General features: G+C 45.2%; 1 protein-coding gene across 2 annotated transcripts; it reads left to right on the top strand.

Moving 5' to 3' along the window:
• The first annotated feature begins 3,764 nt into the window (after positions 1 to 3,764).
• LOC135528569 (cytochrome c1-like) lies at positions 3,765 to 14,122 on the top strand. 2 transcript variants are annotated; one of them, XM_064957741.1, is made up of 4 exons: positions 3,767 to 4,210; positions 9,809 to 10,141; positions 10,441 to 10,549; positions 12,628 to 14,122. In XM_064957741.1, the coding sequence occupies exons 1-4, from the start codon at positions 4,144 to 4,146 to the stop codon at positions 12,632 to 12,634; spliced, it is 516 nt and encodes a 171-aa protein (XP_064813813.1). In that variant the 5' UTR covers positions 3,767 to 4,143; the 3' UTR covers positions 12,635 to 14,122. The 2 variants fall into 2 exon arrangements, with proteins under 2 accessions (XP_064813814.1, XP_064813813.1); XM_064957742.1 differs by lacking the exon at positions 12,628 to 14,122 and having other exon boundaries at positions 3,765 to 4,210; positions 10,441 to 10,553.
• Positions 14,123 to 15,807: the final 1,685 nt, after the last annotated feature.

The raw sequence follows: 15,807 nt of genomic DNA, 5'->3' as shown, positions 1-15,807 counted from the left end.
GTACCCAAGAACACAGTGGTGTCCATCATTCTTAAATGAAAGAAGTTTGAAACCAGCAAGAATCTTCCTACAACTGGTCGCCTGGCCAAACTGAGCAATCGGGGGAGCAGGGCCTTGGTCAGGAAGGTGAACAAGAGGTCACTCTGACAGAGCTCCAGAGTTCTTCTGTGGCGATGGGAGAACCTTTCAGAAGGACAACCATCTCTGCAGCAGTCCACCAATCAGGCCTTTATGTTAGTGGCCAGACGGAAGCCACTCCTCAGTAAAAAGGCACATGACCGCCCGCTTGGAGTTTGCCGAAAGGCACATAACTCTCAGACAATGATAAACAAGATTCTTTGGTCTGATGAAACCAAGATTGAACTCTTTGGCCTGAATGTGCAAAGCTGTCGCCATCAAGGCAAAGGGTGGCTACTTTGAAGAACCTCAAATATAACATATATTTTGATTTAACACTTTTTTTGGTTACTACATGATTCCATATGTGTTATTTCATAGTTTTGATATCTTCACCATTATTCTACAATGTAGAATATAATACAAATAAAGAAACTCTGGAATGAGTTTGTCAACTTGTACTGTATGTCTTAGCACAGACTGGAATATGTTCTGGGACTCATCCAATGGCATTGAGGAGTATATCACATCAGTCACTGGCTTCATCAATAAGTGCATCGACGACGTTGTCCCCACAGTGACCGTACGTACCCCAACCAAAAGCCATGGTTTAGAGGAAACATCTGCACTGAGCTAAAGGGTAGAGCTGCTGCTTTCAAGGAGCAGGACTCTAACCCAGACACTTATAAGAAATTGCACTATGCCCTTGGACAAACTGGCAAATTATAAATACAGGACTAAGATTGAATCCTACTACACCAGCTCTGATGCTTGTCGAATGTGGCAGGGCTTGCAAACTATTATGGACTACAAAGGAAGCCCAGCTGCGAGCTGCCTAGTGACACAAGCCTACCAGATGAGCAAAACCACTTCTATGCGCGCTTCGAGGCAAGCAACTCTGACGCATACATGAACGTGCCAGCTGTGTGATCACGTTCTCCGTAGCCAATGTGAGTAAGACCTTTTAAACAGGTCAACATTCACAAGGCCGCAGGGCCAGATAGATTACCAGGACATGTACTCTGAGCATGCACTGACCAGCTGACAAGTGTCTTCACTGACATTTTCAACCTGTCCCTGGCCGCGTCTGTAATACCAACATGTTTCAAGCAAACCACCATAGTCCCAGTGCCCAAGAACACCAAGGTAACCTGCCTAAATGACTACCGAACCATAGCACTCACGTCTGTAGCCATGAAGTGCTTTGAATGGCTGGTCATGGCTCACAACACCATCATCCCAGAAACCCTAGACCAACTCCAATTTGCATACCGTCCCAATCGATCCACAAATGACGCAGTCTCTTGCACTCAACACTGCCCTTTCCCACCTGGACAAAAGGAACACCTACGTGAGAATGCTGTTCATCACCCTGGGAGTAAACACCTCCCTCTGCAACTGAATCCTGGACTTCCTGATCACCCCCAGGTGGTAAGGATAGGCAACATCTGCCACACAAATCCTCAACACGGGGGCCCCTCAGGGCTGCAGGCTTGGTCCCCTCCTGCACTACCTGTTCACCCATGACTGCGTAGCCAAACGTAACTCCAACACCATCATTAAGTTTGCTGACGACACAACGTTGAGAGAGCCTATAGGGAGGTGGTCAGAGAACTGGCAGTGTGGTGCCAGGATAAAAACCCCTCCCTCAACGTGATCAAGACAAAGGAGATGATTGTGGACTACAGGAAAAAGTTCCTTGGTGTTCACGTCACCAAACTATCATGGTCCAAACACACCAAGACAGTTGTGAAAAGGGCACGGCATGGTAGCCATGCTGGGTTAAGTGTGCCTTGAATTCTAAATAAATCAGACAGTGTCACCAGCATAGCACCCCCACACCATAACACCTCCTCTTCCATGCTTTACGGTGGGAAATACACATGCGGAGTAATTCCGTTCACCCACACCGTGTCTCACAAAGACAGAGGTTGGAACAAAAATCTCACGTTTGGACTCCAGATCAAAGGACACACTTCCACTGGTCTAATGTTCATTGCTTGTGTTTCTTGGCCCAAGCAAGTCTCTTCTTATCGGTGTCCTTTAGTAGTGGTTTCTTTGCAGGAATTTGACCACGAAGGCCTGATTCAGTGTCTCCTTTGAACAGTTGATGTTGACGTCTGTTACTTGAACTCTCAAGCATTTATTTGAGTCTGGTAAGTCTAAAGAACTTATCCTCTGCAGCAGAGGTAACTCTGGGTCTTCCATTCCTGTGGGGGTCCTCATGAGAGAACGTTTCGTCATATCGCTTGATGGTTTTTGTGCATTTGAAGAAACATTCTTGCCATAATATGGACTTAGCCTTATTTGGTAAAAGACCATCTTCTGTATACCCCCTACCTTGTCACAACACAACTGATGGCTCAAACGCATTAAGAAGGAAATAAATTGCACAATTTTAACTTTTAAGAAGGCACACCTGTTAATTGAAATGCGTTCCAGGAGACTACCTCATGAAGCAGGTTGAGAGAATGCCAGAGTGTGCAAATCTGTCATCAAGGCGAAGGGTGGCTATTTGAAGAATCTCAAATATAAAATACATGATTCCATATGTGTTTCATAGTTTTGATGTCTTCACTATTAATCTACAATGTTAAAAATGCTAAAAAAAAAATAAAGAAAAACCCTTGAATGAGTAGGTGTTCTAAAACTTTGACCGGTAGTGTACATATTACCTTGATTAACCTGTACCCCCACATATTGGCTAGGTACCTGTACCCCCTGTATATAGCTTTGTTATGTTATTGTTGCTCTTTTATTTAGTACATATTTTCTTTAACTCTTATTTTTCTGCATTGTTGGTTAAGGGCTTGCAAGTAAGCATTTCACTTTAAGGTCTACTACACCTGTTGTATTCGCTGCATGTGACAAATAACATTTGATTTGATTATTTATTTCCTACATTTTACACACCATGCTGCTTTTTCATCCAACAGATGTCACTAGTGTGCAAAGCTGGAGCATGTTTGCACTTTCGTCAACTCTTTGGACCACCATGACCGCATGTGTTAAAGTCACATAGTGTTCCAACTGCATTTACTGTGGAGGCCACTCTGTCAACAATGCCTGTAAGTTAACCTAAACCATTTAGTGAAACCACAAGATAAATCTATTAAAACAGTAGTGTAATGCCTATAGACTTCTCTATAGAACTAATGGGCACTCCTTTTAGTCAAATGTATTTATGTATATTGGGGAAAACTCACCATTAGCTGAATCTAAAATCACAATCTGATTAAGTACATGGTCACTTATTTCCTGGTGTAATTTGATCCAATTGGATTGCTTGCATATCATTAGATGGTGAATTCAAACAAACAAAAACATTTGAGAATGTGTTTCTCCACTCACTGTAAAGGTTTTGTGTTTGTTTTGAGGGTATATTTGTATGTAACATATTGCTTATGTTTTTGTGGTGTCTACCTTGTGTGTATAAATATATTGGTGTATTTATTTACGTACAGTATTTGTGTGTATGCTGCTGGTATTGCAAGGCAGTCAGCAGCCTCAGTGGACTGGAGAGGGGTGGACTACATGAAGATTGGGGCTCACTCAGGACTGGCCTGTTCAAGTAGGGAGGCAGGACCGGGGCTGAGACCACCTTACACTGCTTAGCCCGCCCGCCCCCCACCCACCCATCACACCCTCCACCAGCACCCCTCCTCCACTCCCGACACACTCACACTCTCTCTCCCTTGCCCTGTGCCTGTCTCTCTCCATTCTACCAAGCAGCCAGCCAGACCTCTCTTCTTCTGCCCTGTCGACATCCCTCGCCTTTCCACGCCTTTCTCCCTCAGCCTCCTCAGCCGTGGCCGTCTGCCCTCGCCGCCTCAGACAGACTTGGACCGTCAATCTTCAACAAGTTTCCTGGGACTTTTTCAGAAACTTTTTCCTCAATTACTTTTTTTTTGCTACCTCCCTTGAGACTCCAGTGTGGGTTGTGCTGTGTGTGATAGGGGCTAGTGTTGCTCTTCGCCCTCGGGGTCTCTGTACGCTGTTGACCGGAGGAGAAGACTACTTGTCACCATGATCAAAGTTCAGCTGCTGCTCTTGCTGGGCCTGGTCGGCCCCTTCTGTGCTGTCGCACACTCAAGTAAGTCAACATCCAGGGCTCGAGCCCTCCTAGCACACCGTGTCCTCTCTGTCCGGTCACTCTGCTCGGCTCTCACACTTACTTACACACACCACACGTCTCTTCCCATACTCACACACCCTTTGTCTGTATGGCTTGTATCCGGGAGCGTTCTGAATTTGAATCTCGGGCTGCTCTTAGCTCCTTGTCCTTAGTTCAAAAGTTCCACTCTCAAGGAAGAGCTTACACATGTTCTCTTTGGTTTGTTTGATGTTGGTTTTATTTTATTCTTCACAGTAGTCTTTGTCATTTAACATTTGCTCAGTTATGGTATAGGACACATGTATACTCCTCTAGGTTGAAGTTAATTTAGCAGTGAATTTATTTCGCTCATCCTGGATGGAAAAAGACCAGCCTTGGCTGAGAGTGTTAATGTAATACAGAGGGCCGACTGGGTGGATCGCCCCCCCCCAAAGCCTCGCAGAGGAGGAAAAGTTTGATTTGGAGACTAGGGGGAATGTGATGTAATGGTGCTAGGTCTTGTGCCTCGTGCACATGAGTTCTTGGCTCCCGGCAGGGAGTGAAAGGAATATCCTTTGGAAGGCTCCCAAATAGTGCTCGGGTCTGACTCGACAAATATACACACTGTACACGTTTATCGGAAAGCTTACACCTCTCCATCGCTCTCTCTTTCCCACTCTCCCTCGCCAATCCTGGGTTCCAAAGACCTTCCCCATGGGGTGGGAGGGAAGGAGAAGAGGGGGCAGAGACTGAGTGCTGCAGGGCAGGGCCGGTTTGCGTGTGGGTATTAATAGAGGGTGGCTCTATATTTTAAGACTGCCATATGGATGGGACAGGGAGAGCGAACACGTGAGGGCTTAACAGTGAGGGCTGCTGCTGCCCCACCCCTACCACATGTTGTTAGACTGCCAGGACCCACCGCCCCCTCCACATTTACCCATCTTTGGCAGGGTATCAAGCTTTACAGGCCCCCTTCACCCCTCATTCCGGCCGCCCCCTGATTCTATTCCCCCTACTCCCGGTTGATAAGTCTAGGGGCGGAGGAAGTTGGTGGGATTTATTTTTAAACGGCAACCTTTACCGTCCAGACGTGCCTCTTACAAACAGGCCTTCATTGGAAAGAGTGTTAACTCCTCAAGCTTCTCCTCTCTGCTCCATGCCCTGACAAAAATAAACAAATATAACAACTTGCACACACTCCGAACAAAGCCTGTTGATTCTTGACTCCCCTACATTCCTCGCCGACGCCCATTCCAGCTCATAATGAGCTTTGTCTGAGCCACTCCCCTTTTTAAAAGACCCCATCCAGCACATCTGGCTGCAGACACGGGTCAATGCTCACTGTCCGTGCCGGCTTGTAAAGTGACTCATGTGTGTGCTCATTCGCCAAATATGAGGCGTACGATGTAAAATCCACTCAGGAAAAGCATTGCTTACATCGATTAAAAAAAAAAATAGCCATCCAAAATGTAGAGTTGAAAGTTGTAAGCCTACCTCTGTAAAGAAAAATCTGTGCGTTGAGAAAACAAACGTCTTTTTGAGTCAGCCCAGGCAGAGGCCATTTTAGCTCACGAACGAGATAGCCCCAGACGTAGTTGTAGGGTTGGTGTGGCAGGCACAGACAGAGGGTAATTCAGCCCTGCCATTAGATCAAGGGGGCACTCCCACAACATGGCCGAACCAAGGGTTTGTGTGTCTTCACTGTCAGCATGAACGTCTCTAGCACCTATGCCACTGTGACAGACAAGGAGCGAAGAAGAAAAATCCACAGGGCTGCATAGAAACATATACACCAGTGAACTGAGAATAATTTGATATATTACTAATGTTCCATGATATTTATTGTGGCTCCCTTTTTAAGTAATCTCAATTCATTTTTGCTGTAATGAATAATAGATTGAGTTTCACGGAATATATTTTTCTCTATACACTCAGTGGCCAGTTTTAGGTTCACTCATTTAGTACCGGGGTTGGACCCCACTTTGCCTCCAGAACAGCCTGAATTCTTAGTGGCGTGGGTTCTACAAGGTGCGGCATTCAAATGTTGCTCAAGAGACCTAACATGTGCCAGGAAAACATTCCCCAAACCATTACACCACTGCCACCAACCTGTACCGCTGACATCAGGCAGGATGGGGCCATGGACTCATGCTGCTTACTCCAAATCCTGACTCTGCCATCAGCATGATGCAACAGGAACCAGGATTTGTCGGACCAATGTTTTTCCACAACTCAATTGTCCAGTGCACCGTTGATCGCACCATGCTCAAAGTCGCTTAGGTCACTTGTTTTGCCCATTGTAACGTTCAATCAAACTGTAACTGAACGCCTGTCTGCCTGCTTAATAAGCCACGGCCACGTGACTCACTGTAGGAGCGAACATTAGTGAATGGGGTGGTGTATCTAATAAATTGGCCTATTTCTGTGATTAATTGATATTTCACAAGTCTGTTATTGATTATTGTTTGCCTAATATATTGTTCAAGTACATTTCATATAGGCCCATCGTGTCGAAGAAGTCTTGCGCCATTGGTTGCCTCAGTGATGTTGTCCAGAAGATAAACATTTAATGGCCTGTATCTCCACTCATGAGAAAATAAACACGGCCTGTATGTGGACACTATTGTGTCTAAGATAAGAGCCAGTTAGCCAGAGTGGAATATTCTATGGGACCTCTCCCACTCAACTCAAAGTGCCAGGCAGCGAGGTGCCGCGCTACATGCTTATGCGTGACTCCTACAGCTAGCGTGGGAGGCTAGCTGTGCTGCATACTGTGATGAGATGGGCAGATACATCCCTCCCCAGCTAAGGAACAACATTCTTGGGCTCCGGGGCCACAGCAGACACACACTCCCTCACAAGTCTGAGATGGGCCCTTCCTGTCTACAGACAGCTTAGCACAGACTTACACACACACTCTCATATGCACACACAGGGGAGCCTCAGTGGCAGCTGATTGTGATGGTGATGGATGTGTCCTGCTCCCTCCTTCGCTCTCACACTATCTTTCTCTCTCCCCCTCTCTTCTCTCTCACGATGCCATTACTGTCCGACAGGCAGGGTCTCCACCCCATACGGGCCCCACCGCTTCTCCTGGCCCTTTGCTGTATTCTCACTTTTCACTCTCGCCCCTTTGCCTGCCTGCCTTGTATGCTCCCCTTCTCTCCAAAGAGCTTGTTTGAGAGAAATTTGAATGCAGGGCGATTGAGAGACTTAATGCCCAGCGGTGGTTAAGGGAGCTGATGACACACTCAAACTCAAGCATGCACGCACTCACACATGCACACATCTGCTCTGAGGTCAGGCTATCATGGGACATTAAATCAGAGACAGACTGGGACTAGGCCCCTGTTCACAAAATAGCTAGAGAGCAAAATAATGGAATGGGCTGCCGCTGAGCTCTCCCCTCTAAGTAAAAAACATACCGTTCCCTTTGGGCTTCCCTCCACCCTTTTACACCACTCTCCTCTTGCAGAGCTACAGCATTCCCAAAACCTTTATCAGGACAACTTAATCCACGGGGTGAGGCGGGGCAGAGAGAAGATAGGGGGAGAGTGGTAGGGTTGGAGAGAGAAGTATGGTGGGAGAGAGATGTCGTGTTCTCTTACTCACTAGCGCATCTGTATTAGCCAACAGTGGAAAGGAAATGGTACTTAGAGCTAATTGTGAGCACAGCAGACATAATGAAGCAATTGTTAGCGGTCTGGGGGGGGACATGAATACATATAGCGCAAGGCACTTTGTTTGTTTGGAATGTCTGTGATGATAAACGTTGCAGTTTCAAGTGCTTCATGATCCATAGTGGGAGAACAACTGCTTTGTTATATTTAAACCTGCTTGTTTCTAATGAATGCTAGAGCAAATAGGGAACTAAGAATGAGAGAGAGAGAGATCTCCATTCAATGTTATTTAACTCGTAAAGCATTCTCTATTACGAAAGGTCTCAAACAATCAGGGAAAAGGACGAAGAAATTATGTCAGGTTCTAAGTTTAGACCGATCACTCAGCTTCTTATTTCTGGAGTTGGGAGAAGTTTTGAACTGCACATTCGAAAAGGGCAAAAAGTACTTTCAGGAAAAAGGAGGGATTGCAAAAGGACATGTTGCCAGTTTGCAAGTTAACCATAATTTCAGTCCTTCACTGAAATTGACTTCTGCTTCTTAATTTCGAAGCTGCGCTGTCCAAGCAAAGCTTTCAGTTGTGGTGTGGAGGGGAATATTTCCAACAGGCACAGATAGGACGTGTTGTAGAGCACAACATTAAGGTCTCACTCAGCTTGTACTTTGCGGTCCAACCCTTTGATCAAAGAGGCTATTCTTATTACAAGAGGGTTTCATTCAATTATAGGATAGATGATGGTAGATTTCACTTCAAGCATTGACAACAGTATACCACCCTGCATCACACTGCTGGCTTGCCCCTGAAGCTAAGCAGGGTAGGTCCCTGGATGGGACACCAGAAGCTGCTGGAAGTGGTGTTGAAGTGGCCAGTAGGAGGCACTCTTTCCCCTGGTCTACAAAAATATCCAATGCCCTAGGGCAGTGATTGGGGACATTGCCCTGTTTAGGGTGCCGTCTTTCGGATGGACATTAAAAGGGTGTCCTGATTCTCTGGTCACTAAAGATCCCATGGCACTTATCGTAGAGAGTAGAGGTGTTAACCCCGGTGTCCTGGCTAAATTCCCAATCTGGCCCTCATACCATCATGGACACCTAATCATCCCCAGCTTCCAATTGGCTCATTCATCCCCTCTCCCCTGTAACTATCCCCAGGTCGTTGCTGTAAATGAGAATGTGTTCTCAGTCAACTTAACTGGTAAAATAATCGCATTTATAAACAGTCCACTGAACTCAGAGCTTCCTTTACAACTCTTATTGCCATCCAAAAATGGCCTGATGAGAGGATGTTTTGAAGTTGAGATTCATGTTGGTCTTTGGTCTCTCGTAATATCACGAACAACCAATTTCAACACATCCATGTAATTTGGATCCCGTTATGTTATATACCCAGTTGTGTTGTTTTACCCTGAATTGTCCATTGTTGCCTCCCCCTCTTTCCTCTCTTAGTGACTATGCTTTAATGGTATGGCCTCATATGCTGACTTCCTGCCATCCCCATCCAGGGGCTGTTATGGCGGAGACTCCATGAACAGGAAATGAGGCAGCAGATGAGGCATGAGTGCACAAACACGGCCCAAGACAGGATGGAAAGGGGCAAGGTGGATGGGACTGGGGAGGAGGAGGGAGGACCAACATTTGTTTAGTCATGGGTTGTGGCAGCCATGTTCTTACTGCTACTGATGTGTTAAGCTATAGGCTGGGAGAGAAATAAAAAAATGTCAAGGACGAGCTCATATTTGTCGTTTTTCTTTAGTTTTCCCACAATGCCCTTGCAATGAGGGACTTTCTAACTGTTCCCTCTTTCCAGCGAATACATTTCAAAACGATTGTGAAATGACAGTCAATTTTTATGGTCATACTCAAAGTAATTCACCTCAGTTGTCATGTATCCAATCACAAGTGGTAGCCCTTCTCTTCAGCGTGTGTGAATATTGTTAATTTGCCTCTAGCAGTCTCTGACCTCTTTGCTGCCCCCCAGGCACACTAGTGACCCCATTAGAAAGGGTGTCGGATATCCCTGCTGCCACCGATATCCTCGAAGGCGCCACCGATGCCCCCACGGCTGAACCCAAGACTGCGACCGATGAGGTCGTAACGAAAGCCCCTGCCACCGATAAACCCGTCACTACTCAGGTCGATGAGGCTGCCCCGAATGTGACAGAGGCCGCTCCCACGGAGACCGAGGCCACTGAGGCTGCCGGGCAGGAGGCGGCCACAACGGAGGCCCCTGCTGTTGCCACCATGGCCCCGGCGAATCCCGAAGCCACGGCAGCTGCAGAGGCTGAGGAGGAGGAGTTGGTGGTGGAGGAGGGTAAGGATAGGAGATGTCAGCTACAGATGTAGAGATCATGAATGTCAATGCTACAGTCTGTAGGTGCTCCCATAGGCGGGAATCAAAGAGGGCAAGGATATGTGTAGAGCTCAAGATGAAATTGCTCTGCCCCCCAGTCTCTAAATTTCTATCCTTGCCTTTTAGTCAATTGTCTCTCTCCCCATTTCCATAATTTTTTCCCCTTCTCTCAGTTTCCTTCCTGTTTCACCAAACGGGTTGTTGATTCCCTATCAAGGTCAGTCTGGTTGGGTAATTTGGTCTTTGTGTTCCTTCCACAGAGGGCACTGGCTCTGGACAAGTGGTGGGTATTGTGATTGGCGCATTGGTGGCAGTGATCATTGTCATCGCCGTGGTGATCGCCTTGGTGAGGAGAATGGGCAAATACTCGTAAGTTCCTCCAAGGGATACACCCATTGAACTAGAATTGGTCAATTTATTTCTATGAATATATACACACACACACACACACACACACACACACACACACACACACACACACACACTCATGTGCACATGTACACACACTCTGCATGTCCTGTTTGCCTTGTGATCTTAGAGGACTAAGCATGCTGTAGAAGCATGAAGCTATACTCTCATTTTCACAACTTATACATGTTTAAAGGGCTAGTTTAGGATTTTGGAAATTAAGCCCATTATCTACTTTCCCAGAGGCAGATGAATCATTTTTTTAACCATTTTTCCCTCTGCATCCAGTATGAGGGAGGTTGGAGGTAGTTTAGCAAGCCAATGCTAACTAGCTATGTGCAAACCCTGAAAGTCTACGACATCAGTTAGCATCCGTTATACTGGACGCAGAGACATAACATTTGCTATCACAGGAGGTTAGTGGCACCTTAATTGGGGAGGATGGGCTTGTGGTAATGGCTGGAGTGGAATGGTATCAAATGCGTAAAAACATGGTTTCCGTGTGTTTGATGCCATTCCAGCCATTATTATCAGCTGTCCTGCCCTCAGCAGCCTACACTGTTAGTCATCCACATGTTCATCTGACTCTGGGGAAGTAGATAAAGGGCTTCATTGCCAAAATACTATGGTGAAGTGGGTGCAATTGGTGTTATGAAGCACATGGTTTAATAGATAAGACAACCTGCATCACTTGTCAACCATAATTGGTCCTCTGAAAATAACACATTTGAATCATAGATTCAAATAGAAGTGTCTGTATTCCTTTAAAAAAATATGTTTTGGCCTCCCGAGTGGCGCAGTGGTCTAAGGCACTGCAGTGCTAGCTGTGCCACTAGAGTTCCGAGTCCAGGCTGTCGCAGCCGGCTGGTCATTTTTTAAATGTATCTATAGATGTTTTAAATGGGAACAAGAAGTGTCTTCCAATATTGGACACGACAGCTGCTTACCACACCGCACACCTTTTTCCTCTGAAAATATTGTTATGTTTGGGGATGTGCTTGCCTGCTAACAGGGAGAGAAAAAAATTATGCCATAGGGCTGCTGCTAAGAAAAAGGCTGCCACAAAAGAGAGCATCTTGGTTTCTGTCATTTTCTCTTTGATTGTTTTCCCAGTTAATCATCTTAACCCCATGACTCTCTGTGGTCCAAAGTCACAGACACAAAACAAATGATGCGTCTCATATTGAACCCTATTCCTTTTTTAGGGCCCTGGTCAAAAGTAGTGCTCCATAAAGGAGAATGCCATTTAGGATGCAGACTTTGTGTCTGTCCATCGCCGATCGACAGGCTGTTGGTTGCTACTGCTCTCTGAGACATCCACTCATGGGCCAATGAGCCATCAGGCATTGTTCATTCAGTGAAACAAGTGGCGTTATTTGCACTTCAATTTCAGTCAAAGGGCTCATGTATGGACTTAGTGGGTCCATTGACAAACGGTTTCCCAGCTGTTTGGCTTTACATCAGTTCTGATTGATTAGGCTGGCTGTCTCAATGGCATAATAGTTCGAAGCGGAGTAGCAACTCAAGGCTGTCATCTTGAATTAATTAGTTATCAGGATAACACAGATTTGTTGTTGGTCCGTTTTGAATCACTTTTTTGTTTTTTATTGTACCAACTTGACCTCAACTGTCAAGTTTAGTACATGTATTAAATAAATACCATTATGTTAAGTCTGTTTCTCCTTTAAATCATTCAAAACTAACTATGTCCTTAAACTTCCCGAATGGCTGTAGTGCCCATAACTAAGACAGCATGCAGTATATGAGTGACTGGAATTAATTCAGTTACAATCACCCATGTATTTATTTCCTAATTTTGGGGTCTCCCCCTCTACGAATTATCACATTTCATGAAACATTTACTAAAAGTAATGTTCTCCATGTGCTGTGGTATCTTTTAAAATCATAAACCAAGCAGCTTTTTAATCTCATTTATCCAAACCATTTTTTTCAATCATCTGAAATGTATGAGCCATGAGCAGATTCAGTTGTGTGTTGGCCTGTGTGTTTTACTCTTTCTCCTTCTCTTCATCCCTCAGCCCCTGAGGAGAAAGGCTGCAAGACAGGAAGTCCCAAAAAAGTTCTGGCAATTCTGAACTGCTGAACTACGTAATTTCCTGTCATTAAACAAGCATGCTACCAGCACGAACCTAACCAAGATCTACTGTTGCCAAAAGGAGGGGTGGGGGGGGGGGGGAGAAGAATGTTTCTCCCCCAACCCCCAGACAGAGCCATTGATATCAATGGCCCTGCCTAACCACACAGCAACCCTCCACGCTAATTTCCAAACAGGGGGATGACCCACCCCCCACTGACATCCACAGTGACCCACAGGATGTCAGTGAATTTCAGGATTTTTTATGTGTTTGTAAAAAAGAAAGGAAGTAAGGGATTATTTAACTTGTGGTAGAAAACGCTCTCTTATGCAGTGGTGTGTACATTAATTCCAATTTGCATTTAAGTTGAAGACGACCTAGAAACACGACACAAAAGAAACAGAAAATGGAAATTAAAAGTTGAATACAGAGGGGGGGAAAGGCGGGAGAGAATGTGGTGAATTTAATAGGGTGTATATACCATGCAAAGGGACTACGGTTAGTACTTGATTATATGTTGCAGTTGCTCACTATAGCATTCAGTTAATGGGACATTGGAAAGCAGCCAAAAACATCCACATAGTATTTTCTCACCTTAACACCTAGCCAATGAGTCCCTACCTACCAAAATGTTCAACAACTATATGAAGCACTGTATGCAGAAGTTGTCTCGACATTGTGCTCATGTTCTGAGGGTTAGCGAGGGGCTAATGAAAAGACACCTCATTTGCAAGTGTAACGTGACATTCTGCCAGCTTTAACACTGACATAAAAACCTAATACAGATCTGTGAAATTTTGCAGAAGGGTTTGTGCCACTGTCTCTGGTATTCCCTGGATAGTTTGGAGATTTTACTTTTATTAAAGTGCATTAATGTGAATGGACTGTACTTTAACTGTCACCCATTCCAATAGGACAGCTTTGACAACTTCAGGTTCTCACAAAATCATGTGTTCCGTATACAGGTACAAGTCATCAGCCCCCATTCTGCTAGCATTGTCCTTTACAATGTATTCACTGTACTTCTGCTTAATTTAGTTTGGATGAGTATACCAAGCAAGCACACACAATCTTTAAATACAGGTTCCCCCCTGAATGCATGCAAAGGATGTTTTGACTTTCATGGTTGCACCCAGTTTTTGGCACATTTTCTTCATAATCGTTAGTGGACATTAATGGGTGTAAAAATTATTCAGTCTCAGCTTAGCTCCGCTTGCTTTAAGAACTCTGTTAATAAGTGCACTGAATGAGGGATGACAATTGTTTAATGGATCCACTTTAGACACTGCAATCGTTTGCAACGATGTTTGTTTCTGCTTTTGCTCCATATTATCAAATCTAGGTCTTTCATTTTGTCAGATTTTTTTTGTCCTTTTATTTAATTGCAGTGTTTTTGTTCATACTGTTTCAATAAACAAGTGAAAACACTCCAAATATACACTGGCTTGAGACATGTTTTTATTTGTGTGTGTTGGTAGAATTCAGACGTTGTATTGTCTTTGTTGCTCATCAAATCACGTTTTCATGACACTGTCTAAAGTCAGATTCCCCAAGTAATTTTCCCAAAAATCTCAAGCCAAACGAGGTGCTGACACAGGAAGTAATTCATTATCTCATGACACTGCTTTTTACACAACTGTTTCCCCACAATCTTTAGTGTAAAATTAGCACACACCACTACCCAGCATGCGTTGGGGTAGAAGTCAGTGGCAAAAGCTGTTGCTCCAGACAGGTAATGCACAAAATTTCAACACCCCTCCACTGAAACATGACAAACTATGGACAAATGCGGTACTGTATGGACTGGTGAGTCCGTTAGCTCTCTCCGGCTGGGGTGTTTCTCTGACAGTTACGTGTGTCTTTTTTTATGTTGTGGAGTTTTTCGTACGGCACTGTTAACCTGGGGCAGCTCTCCAACAGTGAGCTGTGAGGCACACAGAGCTGGCCTGTGTCTTGCTCTCTCCTCCATGTGGTTTTAGGCAGCGTCCCAAAACCCACTGCCCTAGACGCCCCCAATCTGCCAGCTTCATCCCCCTTTAGCTCTGCTCTCTCCCTCCACATAGGGAACAATGGAGTCTTTTGAGAGGGAGAAGATGGAGAGGCTATGAGCCGTTGTGACGCTCACCCAGCTCTGGTCTCCTGTCATTACACAGCCTGCATGGACTCCCCACCCACCCCACAGGAGGTGCTAGGGCAAACTCTGTACATTGCCCCAGGGTGGAGTCACTTCCTCCATGCACATGCAGATGTACACAACACAACTGTATACATTATTTACAGGTACGTACTGTACACATGAATGCACGCATGCAAGACTACAAGCATCACCTTCTCACTGATGCAGAAGCCCGGATAGGCACACAGCCACACTCAGGCTGCCCAACTCTCACAAATTGGTATTTTGACCAATCAGATCAGCTCTGAAAAAGATCTGATGTGATTGGTTAAAAAAATGAATTAGGCTGCCTGTGTAAACACCGCTTCAGTCTTGTCTGTCAACGCACACGTTCACAGACTGCAGCTACCCACACACACACAAACAACTCCCTGCCTCACGTGTACAATACCTCCCTCATAAGCTCCCACTAGCGCAGTGTGCAGGCGTAAACATGAGCTTGGTGTGTGTGAAATAAATCCTTGTGCCGGTGTCCTCCTGCCTGGGTTTTTATGGCTGCTTCCCCCAGCCTCCCTGCGCACACGTACACACCCCTGTCCTGCTCAAGAGGTGACGGGCTGTTTCATAGGCCTGTCGACTCAGGAAGGCCGAGCAGAGGGAAAACGCGCAGCACTACAGTAACTCAGGCAAGCAGACAAATTCCAAATAGAAAGTCCTAAGAGATCTTGTGTAGGTCATGTCCATGGAAAAGGACCAATGAGTGCCAACATGTGAAGTTCATAGGAACATGTCAAATGAAAGCTAAGAGTCTAGATTTTTTTTACATGAAGGCATATCAACATTTTCAACCCCCAAAAAATTGGAATAAGCAACGGCTTTCATTTCTGGTTAAATAGATGAAAAAGTCTTAAGTACATCAAATCACAATACTGGTCAAATAAAGACCCCTGCCAACTGACATCAATACTTCTATATAGTTTGAGAAAATGATCTGCCTTCTGTAAGTT

The sequence above is a fragment of the Oncorhynchus masou genome, chromosome 33 (genome assembly GCF_036934945.1).
Source record: "Oncorhynchus masou masou isolate Uvic2021 chromosome 33, UVic_Omas_1.1, whole genome shotgun sequence".
Lineage (NCBI taxonomy): Eukaryota > Metazoa > Chordata > Actinopteri > Salmoniformes > Salmonidae > Oncorhynchus > Oncorhynchus masou.
Note: the sequence above shows the minus strand (reverse complement) of the source record. Positions and strands in the feature narration are given on the sequence as shown.